Source organism: Tympanuchus pallidicinctus, unplaced genomic scaffold (genome assembly GCF_026119805.1).
Source record: "Tympanuchus pallidicinctus isolate F22 unplaced genomic scaffold, pur_lepc_1.0 scaffold28, whole genome shotgun sequence".
NCBI lineage: Eukaryota > Metazoa > Chordata > Aves > Galliformes > Phasianidae > Tympanuchus > Tympanuchus pallidicinctus.
The window spans coordinates 1142867-1165841 of record NW_026294745.1 but is presented as its reverse complement, the minus strand read 5'-3'; the positions used below and the strand labels follow the sequence as shown (position 1 = coordinate 1165841).

General features: G+C 44.4%; 1 protein-coding gene across 4 annotated transcripts; it reads left to right on the top strand.

Moving 5' to 3' along the window:
• Positions 1–76: 76 nt before the first annotated feature.
• On the top strand, positions 77–22431 carry MAPKAPK5 (MAPK activated protein kinase 5). 4 transcript variants are annotated; one of them, XR_008208657.1, is made up of 15 exons: positions 77–279; positions 4355–4428; positions 5541–5616; positions 6780–6877; positions 7826–7934; positions 10287–10376; positions 10909–11004; positions 11626–11706; positions 14784–14971; positions 17021–17141; positions 17283–17413; positions 18049–18170; positions 18490–18594; positions 19217–19695; positions 20086–22431. XR_008208657.1 is itself a non-coding variant. In XM_052691155.1 (14 exons), exons 1-14 carry the CDS (start codon positions 244–246, stop codon positions 19309–19311), a joined length of 1416 nt encoding a protein of 471 aa, XP_052547115.1. In that variant the 5' UTR covers positions 77–243; the 3' UTR covers positions 19312–22431. The 4 variants fall into 4 exon arrangements, 3 of the variants coding, with proteins under 3 accessions (XP_052547115.1, XP_052547114.1, XP_052547116.1); XM_052691155.1 differs by having other exon boundaries at positions 18049–18164; positions 19217–22431; XM_052691154.1 differs by having other exon boundaries at positions 19217–22431.
• Positions 22432–22975: the final 544 nt, after the last annotated feature.

The window sequence follows — 22975 nt, the reverse complement described above, 5'->3', positions numbered from 1 at the left end:
CGTTGGCTCTCGGACGGCGGCGGCGGCGGCGGCTCCGGGGCTGAGCGGCGGCGTTGGGCTCGGCCGCGGCCTTCCTGCGGCGCTCTCCCGGCCCCCTCCGGTCCGGCCGGCCGGGGATGAGGCGCTGCGGCTCGGCCACAAAGGCTCCCCCGGGGCTGCCCGGCGCCTAGCGCGGCCCCGTGCCCGCTGCTCCTCGGGCCCGTGGTGAGGACGGGCCGGCGGTTCTCGGAGCCCCGCGGGAGGATGTCGGGGGATACCGAAATGGATAAAGCGATCAAGGTAAGGAGCGGCTCTCGGCATCCCCGCCGTGGACGCCGGTGGCTGTTTCTCGGTGGCCGCCGGCCTTCGGCTGCTGTCGTCTCCCTCGGTCACAGAATCACAGAATGGCAGGGTTGGACGGGACCTCACGGATCATGAATCTCCAACCTCCCTGCCACATGCAGGGCCACCAACCTCCCCATTCAAAGCTAGACCAGGCTGCCTAGGGTCTAGAAGTCTAGAGACGCCAACATCCAGTCTGGCCTTGAACACCTCCAGGGATGGGGCATCCACAACCTCTCTGGGCAGCTGTTCCACTACCTCACCACTCTCTCTGTAAAGAATTTCCCCCTGACATCCAACCTAAATCTCCCCTCCCTCATCTTAAAACCATTTCCCCTCGTCCTGCAATTATCAACCCTTTCAAAGAGTTGATTCCCATCCCCTCTATAGACTCCTTTTAGGTATTGAAAGGCTGCAATAAGGTCACCCCGCAGCCTTCTTTTCTCCAGGCTGAACAAGCCCAGCTCCTTCAGCCTGTCTTCATAGGGGAGGTGAAGTCACCTGGGAAGGACAGCTGACAGCTGGGAGAACAGCCGTGAGGGTTTCCCTGAGCCGATCTCTGGGGTTGGGCTGGAGGCATCGGGGGGAAGCAGTAGGAAAAGTTTGAAATAGGGCACTTTAAAAGTTGTGATTTTCCCACTCAAGGCAATTAAGAGGATACAGAGGGTTATTTGGACAACTCCTTGTGTTCAGCGAGTGATGTGCACATGGTCAGTGCAGCTTCTGCTGTAGTCACCACCTCAAAACACAGAACTTACATCAGCAAGGAGAAGTTCAATCAAACCTGAGTTATAACCTACTATCTGTGTAGCGGAGAGCTCAGCAAAAAGCTCAGCCTGAAAGAATCAAAGCATGGTTTGAATTGGAAGAGACCTTCATGACCCCCAGCCCCACCCCTGCCATGTGCTGGCTGCCCCCAGCTCAGGCTGCCCAGGGCCCATCCATGGCCTCGGGCACCACAAGGGATGGGGCACCCACAGATCTGGGCTCTCTTCACTCTGAGTGAAGAATTTCCTCCTGACGTCTGACCTAAATCTCCCCTTTTTTAGTTCAAACCCATTGGCCCTTGTCCTGTCACTATTTGCTTGTGTAAAAAGTTGGTACTCCTGCTTATAAATTTTCCTCAAGTCCTGGAAGGTCCCAGTGAGGTCTCCCTGGAGCCTTCTCTTCTCCAAGATGGGACTGAAGTAAGTTCTGCATTCAGACGGATGCTTCTAACCCAAAGTACTTTCCTGATTCTGTTCTTGATCTGAACCCCTCTGAGCTGAGAGGGGCAGGAGCAGACACAGCGCTGTCCCTACAGCCATACAGCAGTTCTGATACAGGTCTTTATATGAAATACTTAAAAACTGTCTGTTTTGAAAGTCTCCTGAATAGCTGCTTCAACTGCACTGTGCTAAGACTGATGGCAAAGCAGGGAGCCAGCGTATCAGCCTGGTGCTGGATTTCATGGTTAGGTTGCAGCCTGAGCTGTCTGAACTCAGGGCTCAGAATTCTTCCCACTTGGAGCTGTTTTTATTCAAAATGCAAAACCCATGTCTTTTAAATCAATCTGGACTTCAGAAGTGAAGAAGTGTTGGACTTCTCTTGCGTTGATTATTTTATTTATATTTTTTTATAGAATGAATCACAGAATGGCCTGGGTTGGAAAGGACCTTAAAGATCACCCAGTCCCATCGCCCTGCTGTGGGCTGGTTGCCACCCACTATATCAGGTTGCCCAGGACCCGGTCCACCCTGGCCTTGGGCACTTAGAGGAGTGGGGCATCCACAGCTTCTCTGTGCCAGAGCCTCACTGCCCTCATGCTGAAGAATTTTTTCCGAATGTCAAAGCTAAATCTCTCTTCTGTCAGTTTAAATCTATTACTCTATGTCCTATCACTGTCAAAGCTCAGTGAGCTTTGCAAAGATAAATCCTGCAGTGGCAAGTAACAGAGAAGATTGCAAATGCCAATACAGGGGGTGTTTTTAAGTAGATCCTTTTGGAATTCATTTACTAAAGGAAATGTTTATGAAGCCATCCATGCTTTGTGACAGATGACACCTTGCACAGAGAGTTCTCAGCATGTTGTGTTACCATCACTTGATCTCAGCCCGGATCCCTCAGTTCCTTCAGGTGATTGTTGGGCAGCCCTGGGGCAGCGCTGCTGAAATAGATGTTGGTATTTTCACAGGGCAGATTTTTATCAGGGTGATTCAAATATTTCACTCTGTTTGAATGGGATGAGTCAGTGTTGATTTACAGCTTCGTACGGTCTTGCTGCTGGGTTTGGAGCTTTTGTTTCTGAATTAGGAGATGGAAGCCCTGTTGTTCGTGAAGGAGCAGTGAAGTTCTCAAATACTGTGTTTTATATCAGTAGGAGATGGTGAAGAGTGTTTCTTCGTTACTGGATTATTCTTTCTAACTTGTGAAGCTACTTTTGAAGAAAGATTTGAATCTAAATAAAAGTGCAGGGAAAAAATAAAGTTGGGTTTTTATTTAGAACAATAATGCCCAGAATGTGCAAAAATTGACTGATCTGCAGCTTTTGAGTTTGTTCTTCGGGAACTGACAACTACCAGATCTTATTCTCACTTCATCTGATTCCCATTCCTCTGCCCTGTTCTTCCAACTCAGCTGAAGTGGGGTTTCACTCAGTAATGTTCTGACATTGTGCTTTCGCTCGGGTTGTGATGCCTTTGGTTCTCTGTGTCTGAGCAGCAGGAAACTGAAGTTGGCTTTTCCCTTATGTGCTTCTCACAAGGTAGTGAAATCTGTGTTAATTTAATCGATAGAAGCACAAAGAAGCGTTGTCTGCTTTGCAAACTAAAGCGCTGTGATCCCGTGTTCCTGGGGCTTTGCTTTTTCTCCCTCTTTATTTTAAAACTCCACCAAAAATCTCCACTTAAAAGCTACCTTTCACTGTTTCCTTTCATGCTATCATCTATGATCTATGCAGTGTCCACTCTGGGTTATTTCCTCCCTTTGTCTCTTACACTCTCCAACCCCTTCAGCTCTTGCCTTAAGGATCAGCTTTCCTCTGGCTTTGTTTCCAACCCTTGTGGTTTCAAGTTTGGCTACAGTGTGGTCAGTGGGGCCACAACCTGTGGGTCTTTCCATGCCTTCAGCAGCACAGCCTCCATCTGTACCACGAGTGGATGCTGAAGTGCTGCAGTTTTGAATGAAAATTAATGTAGGCAGAAAATCTGACCCAAAAAAGTTGCTTTATGTGTGGTTGGCTCTTCTAAGCATTTACTTGCTTGCTTAAGCATCTCTGGAGCCAGCTTTCACTACCACCTCCTTTGCTTGGAGTTGATCAGAAAGCAGAGCTTTTTGGAAGCAGATTCTGAGCACGTGTGTGATTTGTGACCCCCAGCGTGTGCGCACCATTCTGCACCCAGTCTGCATTTCTCAGTGCTCCATTTGCACCCCACAAATGTTAGGACATGTTGAAACACGACCACACCCAGGCTGTGTCATAACAAACCCCTGCCCTGGTTGTATGGATTTGGACAAAAGGATTATAAACATGAGCTCGGTTCACTCTCAGACAAGCTAAAATGAGTCACACAGCAGTTAATTTGCAGTATAGTGATTCCAAAGGTTTGCAAACCTGGAGAAAACAGAAAAATTATTTTCCATTACACTGTATGACCAAGAAGGATGTGATAATGCTGTAACTGGGCCTTTGCAATTGAGCATTTGTAGGAAGAAAGCTGGATTTAAGGGCTGGGCAGGGAGAAATACCCTTTGTACACTGCCTGTGTTAGAGCAGCAAGATCCCATTTGCTGTTCTCAATAATCCTGCTTCAAAATGCCGGGGGGAGCAGCCTCAGCAGCACAGAAATTGCTTTCTGCTGAGCTGTATTCTGTGAGCGTTTGCTCTTAGGTTTAATTTGCCTAGGTGAAGCAGAACTGCAGAACAGGCTCCGTCTGCACTCTGCTATCTGCAGATCAGCTGCTGAGCTGGGTGTTTGGGAAGGGCTGTAGTAATTTTGATGTTTGTTTTTTTTTTTGTTTGCTTTTTCCCCTCCCCCTGCTCCTTCTTGAATAGGAAACCTCCATTTTAGAGGAGTACAACATTAACTGGACTCAGAAGCTGGGAGCTGGGATCAGTGGCCCTGTTAGGTAAGGCCACGCACCTGTGGATCTGTACGTAGTATCGGCTGTGCAGAAGTGAGTATGTATTTTAAGTGTGCAAAGAGCAGAAGGCATGGCGGTGTTGAAGGCTCTACAAGCAAATAAATGTCTCTACTCACAGCTGAAGTGTGAGCAGGGAATTTGCTGTTGCTGGGTTTGCTGGAAGTAAAAATTCTGCTCACTGCTGCCATATTCCTGAAATCAAGCAGCCCCAGGGATCGGCTGTGACCCGGCGGCACAGGGAAGTGCAGCTCAGGCACTGATGTCCTCCTGCTGCCCCATCTCACTGCTCCCATCCCAGTGTCAATGCTGGGACCATCAACACCATGTGCTGCTTTACCAGCTGCTTTTTCAGCTCCTCACATGAGGCCCAGCAGAGTGTGCACCCAGCACCAGGTTTTGTGTGGCTCTGTGACCACTGCAGGAGCTGGAAACAAAGCTTGTTTCCCTTTGGGAGCAGGAATTTGTTTCCAGCGCCTGTGCTCAGATGCGTGGGAGCCTGGTGGGCTGTTGTCCCCTGCCACCATTTATCTTTCTTTTCAAGCAATTGGATTCTCATCCATTTTCTGTCACTGCCTCCGATCTTTATTAAAATATCCCTTTGTTCTCGATGCTTTTTGCTGCCTGTTCATAGGGCCCTGCCCTCTGACGTAGTTCAATTGTTAATATTAAATGGAGGGAAGAGAGAAAAAGCGTGTGCAGCACGGCTGGTGGCCTTCAAAATCAGGATGTCCGTGCAGAAACACTTGATTTATTGCAGACACCATCCTCCATGGGAGATGCTCAGGCTGCCTCTGTGTGCTTTGGGTTTTTTCATCACAAGTGGCTCTTGGGGATGAATAGAAGGAGCGCGTTCAGCCGTTTCCACGGCTCTGAAGCACTCCTTCTGCATTGCTGAAAGCAGAGCTTTGTGTTGGGTGGTTCTGCAGAAGGTGTTCGGTTGATTTGCAAGGACAAAAGCTGAGGCTTTCAGCTGGGATATGGTGACAGTGCTCTGTGTATCCCATGTTCTGGGCATTCCTTGTAACTACACATCAGTTTGCTTGAAGTATCTCTTTAACGTCCTTGCTGACCAAATAATTTTCTTGCTGTAATACCAGAGTCTGCGTGAAAAAATCCTCTCAAGAACGCTTTGCACTGAAAATCCTTCTTGATCGTCCAAAAGCTAGAAATGAGGTACAGTTTTTATTTGTTCTCTGCCATCTGACGCACCACAAAGGCTTTCGCTTTTAAGGAACTGCTGCAGCAGTTTAATATCTGTGTTCTGCAGGTCTTGCTGTGCAGGATTCCTTGCATTTAGTCCTCCAGGCTTGTTTCTGGAGCACAGGGGTGGGGACACCGGGTCTGCCTGGCCTTGAATGTTCTATGTTAGCTGTATGTGTGCAAGAGGAATCTTCAGAGCTCTGCCTCTGCCCCGTGCAGTGTAACATGAATGGCTGAGGTGTCATTCTGTGTCCATACATCTCTCTCTTGGATGTCAATGCTGTAAGAGCTGCCAAGAACACCTCAAGTTGCACATGAAATTGTTTGGGTTTGTCTGTATAGGAGAAACTAAAGAAGCTCACTGATACCATCTGTGACTTGCTGAGGGTGATGAGCGTGCCAATGCACCAAACCATCAGCCTCTGAAATAATGAACAGCTGTTCAAGTTTCCATGAAAGTGTGTGTAGGGGGGGAGTTCTAATCTCAAGGTTCAGGCAATTTCCATTTGTGGACTAAATTTTCCCTTACTGCTCCCCTAGGAAGGAAGGTTTGGATATGAAGAGCATCCAGCCTTGCAGTTCAGGTCACTTTAAGTCAGGTGACATTCCTTAGGTTCCTGTTTCAGAAAGTCTGAGCAGATGAGTTTCCTTGCATGTGTCGTGAGCACTGCACTCATCCTCTTGGACATGAGAGGAGCAGAATTATGAAATGTCAGGTTTTGTTCTTGAATTTCAAGATATGTGTCAGCTTAAGTCTGATCTTCATTACAAATTTAAAGCTAGTTCTACTTCTAAATTTCTTAAACTAAAAAAAACTCAGCAAAATTAAAAACAAAGAGCAACAACAAAGCAGCCCTAAAGATTGGGCTTTTTCTGGAACTGCTGGATTTCATTGTCATCTGTAACCAATGGACTCGCTAAGCACAAACTTACTGTCTTAGTCTCAGTGTGTAATGGCTGCTGGTTACTGATGTGGATATTTAGGTGTTTTAGGTATTTCTAGCTTTTTGAATAGTTGGAGGAGAATTTTACATTGCGTGTGAGCAGTGCTGAGCAGCAGTTGAGGGGGAGAGGGGATCAGAGCAGCTTGGATGCACATCACTATGTACAGTAACGCTTCTTCCCTTCTCTTTAAGGTACGTCTGCACATGATGTGTGCAACACATCCAAATATTGTTCAAATTATTGAAGTTTATGCTAACAGTGTGCAGTTCCCACATGAATCCAGCCCAAGGTAAGACTGCACAGCGTGTTTCATTCCCACAGCTTGCTTTCCATATTTAGGCCAAGGTATAGTGGAGTTTGCTTGCTTTTTTCCCCCTTGCAATCAGTGTGGCCAAAATGAAAACTTACTGAGGGTTCCAAACATTTCTGTATGTCAGGCTAGGCAACATTTACTTTTTCCTGTTCTTGACATCCAGGCCTTTACATATTTAAAAAAACTTGATTCCTTCAGTAATGGTTTTGAGCACATCTTCATTTCTGAGGTTTTGCACTGATTTAGTCTGTGACAGCTGCATTGGCCGACAGGATAAAACATAGGAGAACTAGAAGTCAATTTCTTGAGGCTCTGCCAGTCCTCATCTCCTTGATGTCTATACTTTGTCCTCTGCAATGACGGCAGTAAAACTGTAAATTAAAATCAGGAGGTACAGCAGAGTAGATGAGTATCATTAAAGATGACCCTCGACCTCCTCCTTCTCCCATGCCATAAACATCTCCAGCGTGCAGGCAGCTAGCTGGGCAAGGATGGAGGCAGACAGGTGTAGGTGTGCTCCAAGCCAGCTCAGTTTCAAGCACTCTGCCTGCATTATTACTCTTTGGAGGTGGAGTTGCACATTAGTGCATCCCAATGGCTCCCAGACCCGAGCTGGTGGAAGATGTGGATGCAGGGTGCAAATGCACCCGTGTCATGGGATTTGTTCCAGTGAAGTGAGGTGGGTTCTCAGCATGAAGAGCAAACTGTGGGCTCCTGGCTGGCAGTGAGTCAGGTGTGGTGGGAGCCAGAAGATCTGCAGGTGATGTACAAACTCAAACAATGGCTCAGAACAACTAAGCGGAAGAAGCGAGTATGTCTGTTTCTTTTGGCCTGCACCTGTAGATGTGAAGTATGCATTACTAGCTTAGCAATTCTGTTCTTTTGATTAATTTTAATGTAACAAAATGAAATGCTTTTGAACAGGGCTCGGCTCCTAATTGTAATGGAGATGATGGAAGGGGGAGAGCTATTTCACAGAATCAGCCAGCACCGGCACTTTACTGAGAAGCAAGCAAGCCAAGTAACAAAGCAGGCAAGTTAACACCCATATATAAGCAAATCCATGAATGCTAATGGCTAAAGAATTTAGCAATTTCTTGGTGGGGGGGAGGTGGGAAAAAAGGAAGCTAAAATAATCCTCAGTTCTGATCGAATGATCATTGCCTGCTTTGTTATAATCTGACAATGCTTAAGTTTCAATACAAGGAAAGAATCTGAAGGTGTGGGCTCCTTCTGCTGTGTTGGGACCCTACTGTCTGCTGTCCTTAGCAGTGGTTTTCCTAACACGGTTTACAGACCTTCACTAACAAGAACTCTTTCCTGCACAATCTTTGTATGTCTCACTATTGTCCTGAAAGCATTCCATCCACCAGTCCACAGGCTCTCACCAAACAATGCTTGCTCCTGAGCTCCAGTTTGAGAATCATTCTTGGCTGTGACATAGAACTTAGAATGTCTTTCAGCTCTTAAATGGGCTGGCAGACAATAACTCGTGTCCTGCATCGGTGGTTTTTCACCTGAGTTCTGTACTTAGTTTTGTGGAAGAACCAAGGAGGACTGTCCAACTATAGCTCATGTTTTCTGTGCTGTTCTGACTTCGTCCTTCCCTCTCCATTTCTCTAGGCAGCTCATTCTTGAATGTTGTGATTTTAGAGGGTCAGTATTTATTACTAGACATTTTGGTGTCCATGGGCTATTTGTGGCTTAGCAGTGCATCTGCTGTGACTAACTCATCCAGCTGGAGTAAGCAGGATGACAAAGCAGAAGGTCACTGTGGGATTCACTATGGGGAGCCCTAGTGTCAGCTCTCAGTTCTGGGTGGTTTGTTCCTTTAAGCCCAAGCTATTGGATGACTTGTGGCACCAGAAAGCTTTATTCCATGTAGGGGATAAAGGAAAGAGGACGTGAGATGAGATCATACAGCATTTGGTATAAATTGACACCACTGGTTATGAATACACCCAGTTCCTGATCACCCCCTTTCCCCTCTGTTGGGGAGATGATGTTTTTGATAGTGAGGCCAACAAAAAAAAAAAAGAGGGCCGAATAATTTCATCTTAATATTCTGTCTTGTGCTTGGAGTTATTTCTAATGAAATGCTAATATTGCTGCTACTTTTTGGCTTCATCCAGCAAAGAGATTAGGTGGAAATACAGAATTATTCTTGACACATTATTGTCATGTCCTTTGAGTGGGCATTTGATTCTGGCGCTGCAAGGCAGTTACTGGGATTAACATGTTGGAAAATTCTTTTAAAACTATACCTTTACATTGAACACAGACTTGATACACACTTGGGTTGTTCATGCTCCAGGTAACTCTTTGTGTTAACATTTATAGGCACTGTTTATATGCAGTGCTTATAAATGTACTTTGGAAGCAACATTAAAGCCTTGTTCTTTAACCTGGTGATTCTCATCAATGTCTTGAACGGATCTTGGTTCCTTGTACCCAGCAATAGCTAAAACCTTGTCACAAAGCTCCCTCACTGCATCTGAGAATACTCATTATATTTGTTTCTGAGCTAAGTTAACACTGAACTTCTTCTGTCACAGCAATCTGCAGTCGTTTAAGGACTCAGCACTTCACCCAGAGTGCTGCTTAAGGGTGTGATCCTGCAGGAGGAACACTTGCAAATGAGGATCATGTGCCTTTGCCTTACTTTGGTTTCAGGAATGCTGTTCAAGTATTTATGATTTGTTTTCCTTTAAACAGGTTGCACTTTCAGATGCATAAAGTCTGTAGAGCTTTCATGACAAGGTCACAGCTTTCTAAACCACGGCAGCGTAAGAAGTTGCCTGTGAAAGAACTGAGTAATACATGTCTGTGTAATACTATGTGAAATGAATAGACTGCAGGCAGTACCTTCAAGAACTGAAGAATAAAGCTGCCTGAGTGGTAACTGTTGAGTTTGTTAAAATGCAGTAAAATATTTTGCTGAAGTACTGAGGCAGGAACTCATGTTTGACTTACATAATCACTGGAGAGCATGCAGGCAAGTTCAGTCACCCCCAAGGGCTAGAACAGCATACAAAAGGACACTGTCATGACTCATTTCACTTCTGGCAGGTGTAAAAATGCCCAGAGTTAGTCAAACAAAAAGGGGTGGGAAGCCCACTACAACTTAGCTTATATTTTCTGTTTGCTTTGAGTGAAATGCAAACTGAAGAGCTTCGTTGGTTTCATCTCCCTGTCTTCACACTTCACTGCACTGTTGCTCTGTACAGCCAGGGTTGTCTTCCCTCAGAGTTGTATACAAGCAGAATTAAAAAGGTTGGGGCCTAGGCTGTGTTGGCAATGTGATTGAAAAGATAGAAAGACAATAACTCTCCAGGCTGAAGGAAGAGTTCTATAATTGCAGCTGATTTGTTGTGCCCTTTTTCAGATAGCTTTGGCTTTGCAGCATTGCCACTCACTAAACATTGCACACAGAGACCTCAAGCCCGAGAATCTCCTCTTCAAGGATAACTCTTTGGTAAGATTAAAACTTGGCATTGTTTTTTGCTGCTGAATTCTATAAAAATGGCTCCATGATGATTTTCAGAATAGTTTAAAAACGTAAACTGATATTAATGCAATATTTTGGTGACAGAAAGGAATGACTTTTGGCTTTGTGTGTTTCCATACCCCTGTGTGGTCATGGGGAAAATCCTCTCCGCCCCTCATGTCATTAGGATGTTTTATACATGCCATGTAGCTGCTTTGACTGAAGTGTGCATACCATGCCACATGTTTCTTCCTTCTCTTGCCCATAACCTGCACTTGCAGTGACCTCCCTACAGTGCATTTGACTCTTTCCAAAGCAGAGAAGACAACTGCTTTGACCCCGAGTGCCCAAGAGAACAAAGATGGTTGTTGCAAAGATTGGTTTATCATCTTTTAGCTACTTTGTGGGATGATAGGTGTGTAAATACAAAACAGGAATACATGGGGTAAAGGTAAGATGAGTAGGAAGCATTAAGGATGTAGTAGAAATGCTGATTTTGTAATGTAACATCTTGTTTTAGGATGCACCTGTTAAACTGTGTGACTTTGGGTTTGCCAAAGTAGACCAAGGTGACTTGATGACACCACAGTTCACTCCATATTACGTAGCACCTCAGGTAACAAACTGTTATGGTTTGAAGTTATAGGGGGATAATGACCTTTTGCTTGTGCCTTCAAAATAATCTAATATTAAAAGCCCTTGCTGTCTTATTAAAAGCTTCTGCATGCAGGAGTTGTTTAGGAGCAACCTTTCAAGACTGAGTGCTACAGTGGTACACTGATCAGAATAGGAGATCGTGATGCAGGTTTCCCAGATTGTGTGGTTGGTTTGAAAAAGTCCCTGCTTCACAAATCCTTGTAGCTCAGGCTTATACAAGGTTACACTCCAAATGAATGTGCTGAAACAGTGAGCTTCTATAAAGGCAGTTGCTTAGGAAGAGGGCAGTGTCAGAGGTTTACCAATTGACTTTGACTTGGCTCCCTTGTCATTATGCATTGAGACATAATTTGTAGTTGCAGACAGGCTGGTTTTTGTAGCACTACTTTACCTGCTTCACTGAATCTTTCCCCTGTGTCGAAACATTCGGTTTTAGGAAGAGCAGGCTGAGTCTGGCAGTGTTCAAGAGCTGTAATAAGGCCACTAGTGGAAAAGAATGCAACATCTTTGGCATGGGCATCTTGTTTGTGGTGTCTGTAAGTTGTGTGCTTTTTGCAATCTTCTCCTCTTATGGCAACAGGTTTTGGAGGCACAAAGGCGGCATCAGAAAGAAAAATCTGGTATTATCCCCACTTCTCCAACACCTTACACGTACAACAAGGTAAGCCATGAGACAGGCTGCATGTCAGTGTCTTCAAAGCATTTTGTTGAGGTTTTTTTCCCTCCACAGATTTAGATGCTGTACACATAGTCTGTAAGTGCAGTTTATCACCTAAGACAATAAACTTTATTGTCCTCAAATTTCAAACGCTTACAGCCAGGAGCAATAAAGTTGTTCAGGTCTCTGTGACGTCCATACATTTAACTAGGTAGACATCTCACACTGAGCTAAAAGCAGGATCTACAGGAACTGGAGGGAAACATCACGTTGCTTGCTAACTGGTATATGTATGTACCTTCAGCTATAGGGATATAATATCTTTGGGGCTGTATTTCTCAAATGTGTGGCTTATTCAACCGTTCTGAAGGAAGGAATAGGGTGTTCACATCTACATTGGTATTTCTCCCCTTAAATGTGCTAGGGCCAGCCCAGGTTTCATTCAGTTGATGGGGAGGACTGGTACAAATAATGATCTGTGCAGGTTGCTGTCTTTCTCAGTTAGGTTAAAAGTGACCTGGTAAAGGGAGAAGGGGAGTGCATCTGTGTTTTTTCTGATGGAGTGAATAATGGAATTTGAATGAATTTGGTCCCAGCCTAATTAATGATCCTCCAATTAAAGGGAAAATATGCACTCATTGTTAACAGGATCACTAAATGTAAATGAGATTTTTGAGAGACCAGGTAGGAAGGTCTTTAACCTCCATTCAATTGAATCCTCTTCTCTGCTGCCAGCTGCAGTTTCTGGATGTGCAAAGCACTGTTTAGGCTACATTGGTCAGACAGTCGTGGTGGTGTCTTGTCTGCATCAGGGCTCTTCTGCCAGATGACTGGTAGCACACTGAGTTGTCTGAAGCAGGAGACCATGGGCAGTGACAACTGCTGCTGGAGCCTTGGCAGAGTTCTGACAGAATGTGTCCTGAAAGATTGGACTTCTTCTTGGTCACTGCAAAACATCTTCCCTCCATATCAGCATCGCTCACTTCACAAGGCAGAATCAAGTATTGACTACTGTGGATTGAAGCAGGTTCAATCTCAGATAATAGCCCTCTCCAAGGGACTTCTCTTTCATTGTAAAAGGATAGATGCAGTTCAGAGTCACTTGAAAGTGGTTGCTTACTGTTCATGCTGTTCATTTCTTCTTTATTGAGCCAAATAACCTTGTTCAGGGCAACTAAAGCAAAATATGGGCCGTGTTCTTGTACAAAATAGAAAAGCTTTGAAAATAGGTATCAACTGGAGTTTGCATACTTGCTAACAAGTGCCTCGATCACCTGGGTGTCACGGTGTGATGAGTGAATTTGTTTGCATGTGTTTCATTTAAAAAGTACTACTTGGTCACTCTGAACTGCTTTCAGTCATGGTGGCAGGACTGACTGCAAATGAACAGCCTCATCCTTACCTTGCCAAGTGTGACTCACTTGCAAAAGCAACTTTTGGCATATGCCTGGTTTCCCCAAATAGACCGTGCTAAACTCCCAGGTACCCCATCCTTCCACAGCAAGTCAGAGCCTGGCAGAAAGGCCTGTGATTCACCTTCATGATCAGCAGCTCCATCCCACAGATGTAAATTGGAGGAAAAAACACGTCTGTGATTTCCTGAGTATTTTTGTTAAGCTGGGTGCATTGGATCAGATGTGTTGTGTTTGTCATAGCAGAGGAGGCTGACTCTTGAAAAACAAAATCTCAGAACCATATCCAGAAAGAATTTAGATTTAGACACCTGTTTCCAACTTGCACATCTAAAATCCTATTGGTGCCATTAGAAATTATCTCTAGTCACAGTAAAACAGAAAAAAACAGTAAAAATCACATGGCTAAATAGAAATTAAGACTTCTAGATCCATCTGACTGACACAAATACCTGTGTGAAGTGACTCTGTGGCCAGAAGCGAAGGCTGTGGTTTCATGTTCAGTAAGAGCTGATCCAGGTGCGCTCCCTCTGGAAGGAAACAGTCACACCTTTGAAAGCCCTTTTCTGGGTCACTGCTGATCCAGACAGAAACCAGTCTTGGGAGCTGGGAATTCTGTTTGCCAAGTTTGTCCATGTGGCTTCACAACCAGAAGTGCAGCATTCGTCCCCAGGGACAGCATGGTGCAGCTGCACAGGCTTCTGGCTTTGCAACTGATTGCAGAACCTCTCCAGCCCCTCAGCTCCCCAAATCTGCCTTCAGGTAGTTTTCCACAGCCACCTGCACCTAGCTGGAGCTCAGGATTCTCCTGTCTGTATATTCCTGATCCTTCTTGCATTGCTATAAGCCATCGGAATTCCCCTGGAGGACTGAGAGGGCTGAAAACCAACCAGTAAAAAAATAAATAGATAAATCCCTGCACAAATGTAGGAAAGAAATATTGCAGGTGGGTGACAGATGCAGAGGCAGTCCTTCCAGCCCCAGCCTGCACCAAGCAATACCAGAGCTGCATCTCTAAGGATGTGCTCCAGTCAAAGTCTGGGCAGTTATGATCCTCTTCCCTTCTTCAGAGTGGTTGTGAACAACAGATATCCAGATTCTCTCTTTTTTTTTTCTTCCCTATAGTTTCACATTCTTAAAAAACGATTGAGTGATATTCTGATTTCTGTTCTGACATTCAGAGCCAAGGGTTCAGCTATCCTGAGGGGTAATGAATACGCAGCTCGTTCCAGCCTCTGACGCACTGCAGTTTCCATGCAGGTTGCCATTGCCCAGCAGAGTCATAGGAGCACGTTCTGTAAACAAGATGGCTCAAGTGCTGGAAGGGTTCAGCTTGGCAGCATGGAGTTACCTTGTGCTTGCATGTTTGCCAAGAAGATAATTTCAAATGCACTTTTAAACCAAATGAGCAGGGAGAAACAGCGAGCAGGTATTACCCTCCTGAAGGAAAGAGCACAACATCCAGCAGCTAAAAGGGAGAGAAATAGTTAGGAAATGTTTCAGATGGAATTATGACCTTATAAGAGAGGAAGAACAAACCCATGAGGATGCTCAGATGTTCCTTTTTTTCGGAGCTGTGCTCCTGTGTCCATAGGGATCATGTAGGACATTCAACACAGGCGCGTCGCTGCAAATCGCGCCCCAAAGTGATCCTTTCCTTGCTTTCAGAGCTGTGACTTGTGGTCCCTGGGTGTCATTATTTACGTGATGCTGTGTGGATACCCTCCGTTTTACTCCAAGCACCACAGTCGGACAATTCCAAAGGACATGCGGAAAAAGATCATGACAGGAAGTTTTGAATTTCCAGAGGAAGAGTGGAGCCAGATCTCAGAGATGGCAAAAGACATTGTGCGAAAGTGAGTCAGCTGAGGAGAATGTTGTGTTGCTCTGTGCTTGTATTAAGAAACTGGAAAATCACTTGGCAGTGCCTTATCACATAGGGATTGTTTTTCCAGCGGCGGGGTGAATTGTCTGCAGCACACAGAGCTGAAAAAATGCCTATGTTCAGCACAAAAGAAGTTTGGTAAATACTTCCCCCTCTCCCCCCTTTTCTTTTCTCTCTCTGTACAATTTCTGATGACCCTAAAGTTGCTGGAATGCACTGTGCTTTTATTCTGTAACTGCCTGCACACCTGTGGGCACTCTCCAGGTGTACATCTCCTGTGGCAGTGTCCAAACTCCTGTAAAACCAAAGGGCAGAGTGTCAGACTATGAGATGAGGTTTTCCATGGGTATTTTGTTCTAAATGCTGCTTGGGAGCTGGTTTTCCTGCAGTACACATCTCTCATTTGAAGTATTTCAAACGTTGTGATCCAGTGATCCTATCTGAAAGCATGAATGTAACACTGGTTATGTGCTGGCCTCAATTTTTTTAAAAGCAAGAGGGACTTATTGCCTTTGTATCACCAGAGGAACTGGAAGGATAAAAGCAATAGAAATAGGGGGAAAAAAAATCTGTTATACAGTTTTAAACTGTTGCTGTCGTTTGTGATGTAATTAAAACCTCCACGGTCTTAACATAGTTTGGAAAGAGGGCTGAGTCCCGTTTATAGCAGCGCAGGAAGGCCCAAATCTTTCACCACATAAATTGCAGATTATGTTGCAGTGAAAATTCTGTTTAAACCGGGGTCAGCAGTCAGAAGGTTTCATTGTGTTTTAAAATGGTCATGAAACTCATGGAGTGCTGTTGCTTGGCTTCAGTTCACTCAATTCTTGAGTAATGTTATCAGGACTCGCTTTCTGGTCTGTCTTTTTCAGCCAAAGAGTCTGAATTTCAGCTTACAGTGCAGGAGTACATTTAGAATGTATATAATTACGGAGGAGTTTACATTTTATTTGTGTGTATGCACTTCACATGAAGGCTTGCTTCTGGAGAGCCTCTTTTGCATTCCGGAGGCCATTTCCCTTCGAGCGTGTCCAATTGATTTCTGACCCCAAGCTTTACAAGCGGAACTGCTTGAGTATAGATGAGGACATTGAAAACTGATGAAAAAGGAAGGCATGTGTCTTGGATTAACACCGAACTGACAGCCTGTTTTGGCAGCATGGCCTTGCAAGTGAAATGTTACGAGCCAGTCTGTGGTCCCGCTGACGTTTTGTAAAAGTGATTTCCACTTTCTTGGTACATTAAACAGTTCTGCTCTGCAGCCAGGAAGCTGATTTGGAGTATTGTCTGAGAATGTGTGACAAACCGATCAACTCGTTCTGTTCCTAATTGAAACATTTGGAATACTTGTCAGCACTCTGTGTGAAATGTTATTTTTCTATTAAACAGTAGTGATTATCATGGGAACGTGAGTTTATCTGCATAATCTCTTTCCAGGGTGTCTTTCCAGTAACATTTAATTCAGAGGGCTTTTCAGAGATTTCAGAATAATGTTCCTTTTCATTCTGAGTCGCTGTAGCTTGCCAAAGCACCCATTATTTCAGGCTTTCACAGAGGGGAAAAAAAGCAAAGGGGTTGCCCAGTGGAAGCAGTTAATTCAGAAAACAGGTTTTGAGCTTTGAAGCTTTGCCTTACTTAACCATGCCCACAGTGCTTGGTCTGCATATAGATTGTCATGCAGATGAGCTTTAGACACGCGTTTCTATGGTGTGTCGGCCTGGATCATTTCCAGCTTGTCTGGAAGACAATTTCCCATGAGGGAGGATGTGAATATAATGTTCAGCTGGATGCAGGTATTAGCAACATGGCCGTCTGCGTTAAGACTCACCGCAGCAAGGCTCAGTGAGGCTGATGGAAAGTCGGGCTGCCTTGAGGTCAGCTGAAGGTTTTGGTTTATTGGGAGCGGTTTCTTTTTTTGGTCTCCTTAGTGTTTAGAGATTGCCAAGTGCTCTGCTCACACGGAGCCGCGCGTTGTGCATCCCCAAAGACCTCTTAATGGACTGATGGATTCCTCTCCCAGGTTGCTGAAGGTCAAACCGGAGGAGCGGCTGACCATCGAAGGCGTGCTGGACCATCCCTGGCTCAACTCCACTGAGGCACTGGATAACATCCTGCCCTCTGCCCAGCTGATGATGGACAAGGTTTAAACAACGTTTTGTTGTATCAAGATTATTGCACAGAGGAGCTGCTCAGCTTCTGGGCGGTTTGAGAGTTGTGTGTCACACCCTGGCAGTAGCTAACATTGTCCATTGATTCACAAAGCATAATTCTTTTCATTCCAGGCAATGGTTGCAGGGATACAACAGGCTCATGCAGAACAGCTTGCAAACATGAGAATCCAAGACCTCAAAGTCAGTCTCAAACCCCTTCACTCCGTCAACAACCCTATCCTGCGCAAAAGGAAATTGCTGGGGTAACTCTCTAAAGCTGTTTTTGAAAGATCAGAGTGTAGGCAGCTGTGATGCTTGGAGAGTGGCTTTAAACATGTTACAGGTTCATTCAGTTGTAACTGTGCTCCTGAATTTCTGATTTGGTTGCCACACTCTTCATGCAGAAGAGGGTGGTTGGAGCAAGTCGTACTTGCATGATATGGTGCCTCTTCCAAGACAGGGTGGTGAGGAAGGAGATGGAGCAGGTATTATGTGATAGTGGAACAGATCCATTATGAGGAGATGAGTCAGATGTTGAGAAGGCAACACAAGAGAAAGAATTGCAATTTTTTTTCCCCAGATCTTAACATTTGCTTACAAAAAAAAAAAAAAAAAAAGTCAGGTCACCTCTCTTTGTTCAGGTTACCTAATTGAAAAACAGAATGATCAATGTTAGGATTACCCTTCAATTAGTTTGAATTAACATTTATTTTTCTTCATTTTCTTCATTTAAAATGGTCTCGTAATGCAGCATGTTGTAATAATTAATGCTAAATTTGGCTCCCTTTCACAGCTTTCCAGACAGTGAAAGAGAGTGCTCTGCTGGTGCAGTTATGCAACGAGTAACAGACATGACTTGCATTCAAAGTGTAATTATTCCTTCCTTGTTCTTTTGCAGCACCAAGCCAAAGGATGGTGTTTACATCCACGACCCGGAGAATGGAAGTAATGATTCCAATGTGGCTCTGGAAAAGCTCAGAGATGTGATTGCTCAGTGCATTCTACCACAGGCTGGTAAAGGTTGCCACTTTTAAGAAAGTTCCATTCCTAAATACACCAGGCACTGATTTCTTTTCCTGTGCCTCAGGATCAGTGCATCAATACTGACAGTCTGTCTTGAGAGGATGTTTTCTGTGGACTGTAGTGCATGCATAACAGTGTCAACAGCAACATGTGGAGTTGTTAAAATGAACTTCCATATAGGAATGTTTGCCTTCAGGCCAGTTTCCCAGTTTCCATGAGGCAAGGGGGAATAACTGAATATAATGTTTCATGAGTGCTGGATGTTGCTCAAAGGCAGAATGACAAAGCTCCTGTTTGTCTTTGTTCTCCTGAGCAGGAGAGAATGAGGATGAGAAGCTGAATGAAGTGATGCAGGAGGCGTGGAAGTATAATCGGGAGTGTAAGCTGCTGCGAGACACTCTTCAGAGCTTCAGCTGGAATGGTGAGGAACTCCTCCTCCCTGGAGAATGGTGCTAATGCTGGTGAATGGTGGGAGCAGGGACCTTATGACATGGAGATGAAAACAAACTGGAGTTTGTGCCAGGCTGGTGTAGGTTACAGCCCTTGTCCAGCATGGACGTGTTAGAAATTGAGGCTTGAAGTTCTGCTTTAAAATGCCTGTGTGAGGTTCAGGATAGAGCTTTCGAAGGCACCAGGTTGTTTACAGACTTTGCACAGATAGATCTTTACATTAGAAACTGCTTCAGCTGGTTTCCTTCCAGCTGCCTATTAGCCTCGTTCTGTTGGAGGCTGCTGCCCTTATCTCTGTCAGCACAACGTCTCTTCTGCTCAATTTAGGGAGGAAATGGAATTAAACTAGGCCAGCTGCTTTTGGGGCTGCTCAGATGGCTCTTGACATAACAGAGCATAGTGTCAGCCAGGTTCACAAGGCTTGGCCATGCCTCTTCCTTAATTGTTGTTTTTTGTTTTAAGCAGAGCCAGAGATCTTCACTCATTTTGCTGGCCCTGCAAATGCTGTCCCAAGTGTGTTTTCTCTGCAGCCAGTGTGCAATGCCAGCAGTAATGACTTTATACCTGCTGACTACCTGTTCTTTTCCTTTCAGGCAGAGGATTTACAGATAAAGTGGATCGACTAAAACTGGCAGAAATAGTAAAACAAGTTATTGAAGAGCAGACAAACTCCCATGACTCTCAATAGCTGGAGCTTCTTAATCTTTTTTTTTTTTTTTTTTTTTTTACCATTTAAGATTTATTCTTTAACTGTAAAAAGTATTTTTATGTAAATTAATAAATCATAATTATTTCATTAAATTTCCATACTGCTTGAAAATGCTGTATAGTTGTAGATACAAAAAAATCATTGGTACTGTAATATTTTTTTAAAACTCAGTTCCTTGAGGTATATACGATCACTTACGTACTGTTAATCGTAAGTCCCCCAGATGGGGCAAATTATATTGTTAAAAACCATTCTTTTTCTTAATAACCAGTTGCAGAAGCTGCCTTCCATCTGCTATACATACAGCCAGCTGCAGTGACTATGTATATGAAAAAGACAGCCAGTTTCTCAACACCCTGCTCAGTAAGTACTTGAAGCAAGTGCTGTGAAATACAAACTTCATAGCTACCCTTTGCACCTAAATTCTGAGTATGTAGAGGCAACAAAATAGCCTTCTGTTCTGCTAGATGACCCCAGAGCCACGCTTGGCCTTGCCAAGGGCACCTGAGTCCGTATGCTAGCTGTGTTTTTCAGTTCTGATCAGTAGCTGCCTTTCTTTGCCTTGTAACCCATCTTCCTCAGAACTTCTTTATGGCCTAACGGCCGTTCAGCATAAGGCTCCTCTTTTTATCATACTCTTCAACAGCAGAATCAAAGAATGTTCTAGTTACTTACGTACAAGCTGTTTTTATTTTCCTGATGGGATCTTCTACAGACAGCAGTAAATATGGGGTCCATTTGTTTCGTCTCCAGATCAGAAGCTGTATGTGTTGCACCCTATTCTTTCCTCTCTAGAAGACCCAACACTTTGTTTCAGACTTATCCTCTTGTTTGAAAGAGATCATCGTGGCAAGGTTCCTGATACTGCTGTGTGAATCCACAGCGATCCTTCTCTCGTGTCACCCCCTGGAGTCCAAGCTCCCCATCTCTTTGAGGCCTTCGAGCTCCTCCTGGTGGAGCCACAGATGCAGGGCTGCTCCTTGACGCGTCCTTACGCTGCCTGGACCACGAGGCTGTCCAGGGCAGATTCTTACACTAGTTTGGAACATTGGCTCCAAAAGCTGCTTTTTTTTATTTTAAACGAAACAAACAAATGAAAAGATTCTGTACATATTTCTAGTTTTCTACCTTCTGACACTTTTCTTTCTTTGAGACTGGTCGAAGGCTTTTTATAGAGATATTTTGGTACCAAACACGTGCAGACGTTGAATGAGTTTGGTCTGCAGACTGAAGTGCCAATTCAGGGCTATTAGTATTGACTCTTGATCATTATTGTTATATTTCATAGCTCGTTAATTTTGGGTTTACATTTACAAACTTGAGCCATGAATCTCCCATTGTCCTGACGGCAGTCCAGCCTCCTTTTTTGTCTCTTTTCTATAACAGACTTCCTTGTAACCTTTAGCTTGGATGGCAAACCACTGTCTGACTCTTTCTATACAATTTTGTAAGTGGTAACTCAGTTTTTCTACATGAAGGAGATATTTCATTTCCCATTCTTCGTCAGCACCTTCTCAGCTTTCTTTTAATCCCGTTGACAGTTTTCCAATGCCCGATTTACTGCAGAGTGAGAACCACAGTCCCTAGCTGACCATCACTTTCTCTGATGGAATCGGGGAGTTTTGGCATAAGCCAGAATTGTATTTCTGACACTACGTGGAATGTTTGTGTACTGACATGCAGCAATGACAACTGGAGGGAATTGGCAGGAGATGAGTATTTGTCATTTCTTGATCTTGCATCAGTGAGTCTGTAGGCCATATATGCCTTTCTGTCCTTGTCCTGAATACCAGACCACGTCAACATCTGCACAATCTTGAAATGTATAGACATTTCCTTTATAACTTGAAATTTGTCTTTTTGGGGGGAATATCTCATGGTGTGGGAACTTCTAAGTATGGCAAATAAATAAACAAGGAAATCACCAGAGTTTGAATAGGAGCGCAGAAAATTCCTCACTAAAGCACTTTGCACCCCTGCCCTCTGAGGAGGAAAACACTCTGGCACTTTGTTGGGAGCCAGAACTTCCAAGCAGAAACATGGATCAGTTTGTAGCTATGCCATGCCACAGCCTGATCTGCTCAAGCAGCTTGGGAGCATACATGGCAGTATAACATGGGGACAGGATTGTTCTTTGGAAGACTGATCTGCTGCTAAAGACAGCAAGGCTTGTAACTGTGTGTGATGCTCTGCAGAGATTGCTTCAGCCTGTTCTGTACTACCAAGAGCAGTTACCAACAGGGCAGTGGGTGCACCTGTGGTTGTGTTTGGGTGTTGGAAGGGAAGTCACATTTCTGAGGTGAGGAGGAACCGTTTTTCATGGGTTTGCTATTGATTTTAGTGTCTGTGAGAACTGAGAGTGCTCTGATGAAAATGGAGGCAGGGAGGGACAGATTAGGAAAATTCAAGGTCAAACAGTTTTACTTCGGACAAAATTGATTCTTTAGCTCTTGAAAAAAGTTACATTTTGGATTTCAAAATCAAATACACTTGAATTGATCTCACTTGCATATTTTACAGTGATATTTTACTTTCTCTTTTGTGTTTCTGTTCAGTTGACATGAATGCAGGATACCTTATCTTGGCTGCGTCGCCTTTTAGTGGTAACGATCTACTGATGCTTTACAGCAGACTGTGAATATTGTAAATATCTTGAGATGGAAGGGTTGTGTGGGAACAAGGAAGACATTCTTTGTGAAAACACTAAAAGGAAATGGGGAAGCTGTGTCACTGGGTTGGTTGGTTTGTTTTTCTAGAATTTTATTTAAGAGAAAAGTCTCAAATCATTTGACTTTTTCAAAACTTTATGTATATCTGACTTCTCCTGTGACTTGATTATTTAAGGCATATGTATTAAAAGGTTAGAAGAACTTGACTAGAGAAAGATTGGAAATAGCAACATGTCAAAGTTTTGCTGTCAAACCTTCACGTTTTTCTTTTAGAAACCTCCATGTGTCCTCATCTGCCACATTCAACTCCTGTGTATGAAAACATTTGCATTTCTCCTTTTCAGTGTTACCTGTAACATGTTAGTTTATTTCTGATCAGTATTATATTGTAAATACGCATCGGTGTATATAAATGATTTTACTAAACTTACTGGTGGCCTCTTTGTTTGGTCCCCGAGTCCCTTTGGCAGTGAAGGGAAGAGGATTGGGGTTGGAGGGATCACCGTGCTCCTGGTGCCACCCTGAGCTTTCCCACGGCCCCTCTGCCCTATCAGCAGTGATGTGGAGCTTTGGTTTTGTATCACTGATAGGAGAGAACGACAAGACAGACAGGATTTTACCCAGCCCGTGAATTCATGTCTTCTGAAAAGCTTTAACCACTGCCTGCCATCAGGTGGCAGCAGGACATCCGCCGTGCTGCGGGTTAACCCCGTTGGGGGAACGGGTTTTTTTCTGGTAGCTACAGCTTCCAGGGAAGGGAGGGATGCATTATTCTGTGCTGCTGCGGTAGCACTCGGTGCTTCGTGACATTTCCCCCTGTTGAAGTCTAACAGCTGCATTCTGACAAAAGCGCTCCCTGGGGCAGGAGCAATGCCTTACTGCAGGTGAAGCAGGGCAGGCAGCTGATGGGAACCCAGGAGGGGAGAAACTGGTGGACCTTGGTTCAGGCAGAGAACAATTCCCAAATATTCCAG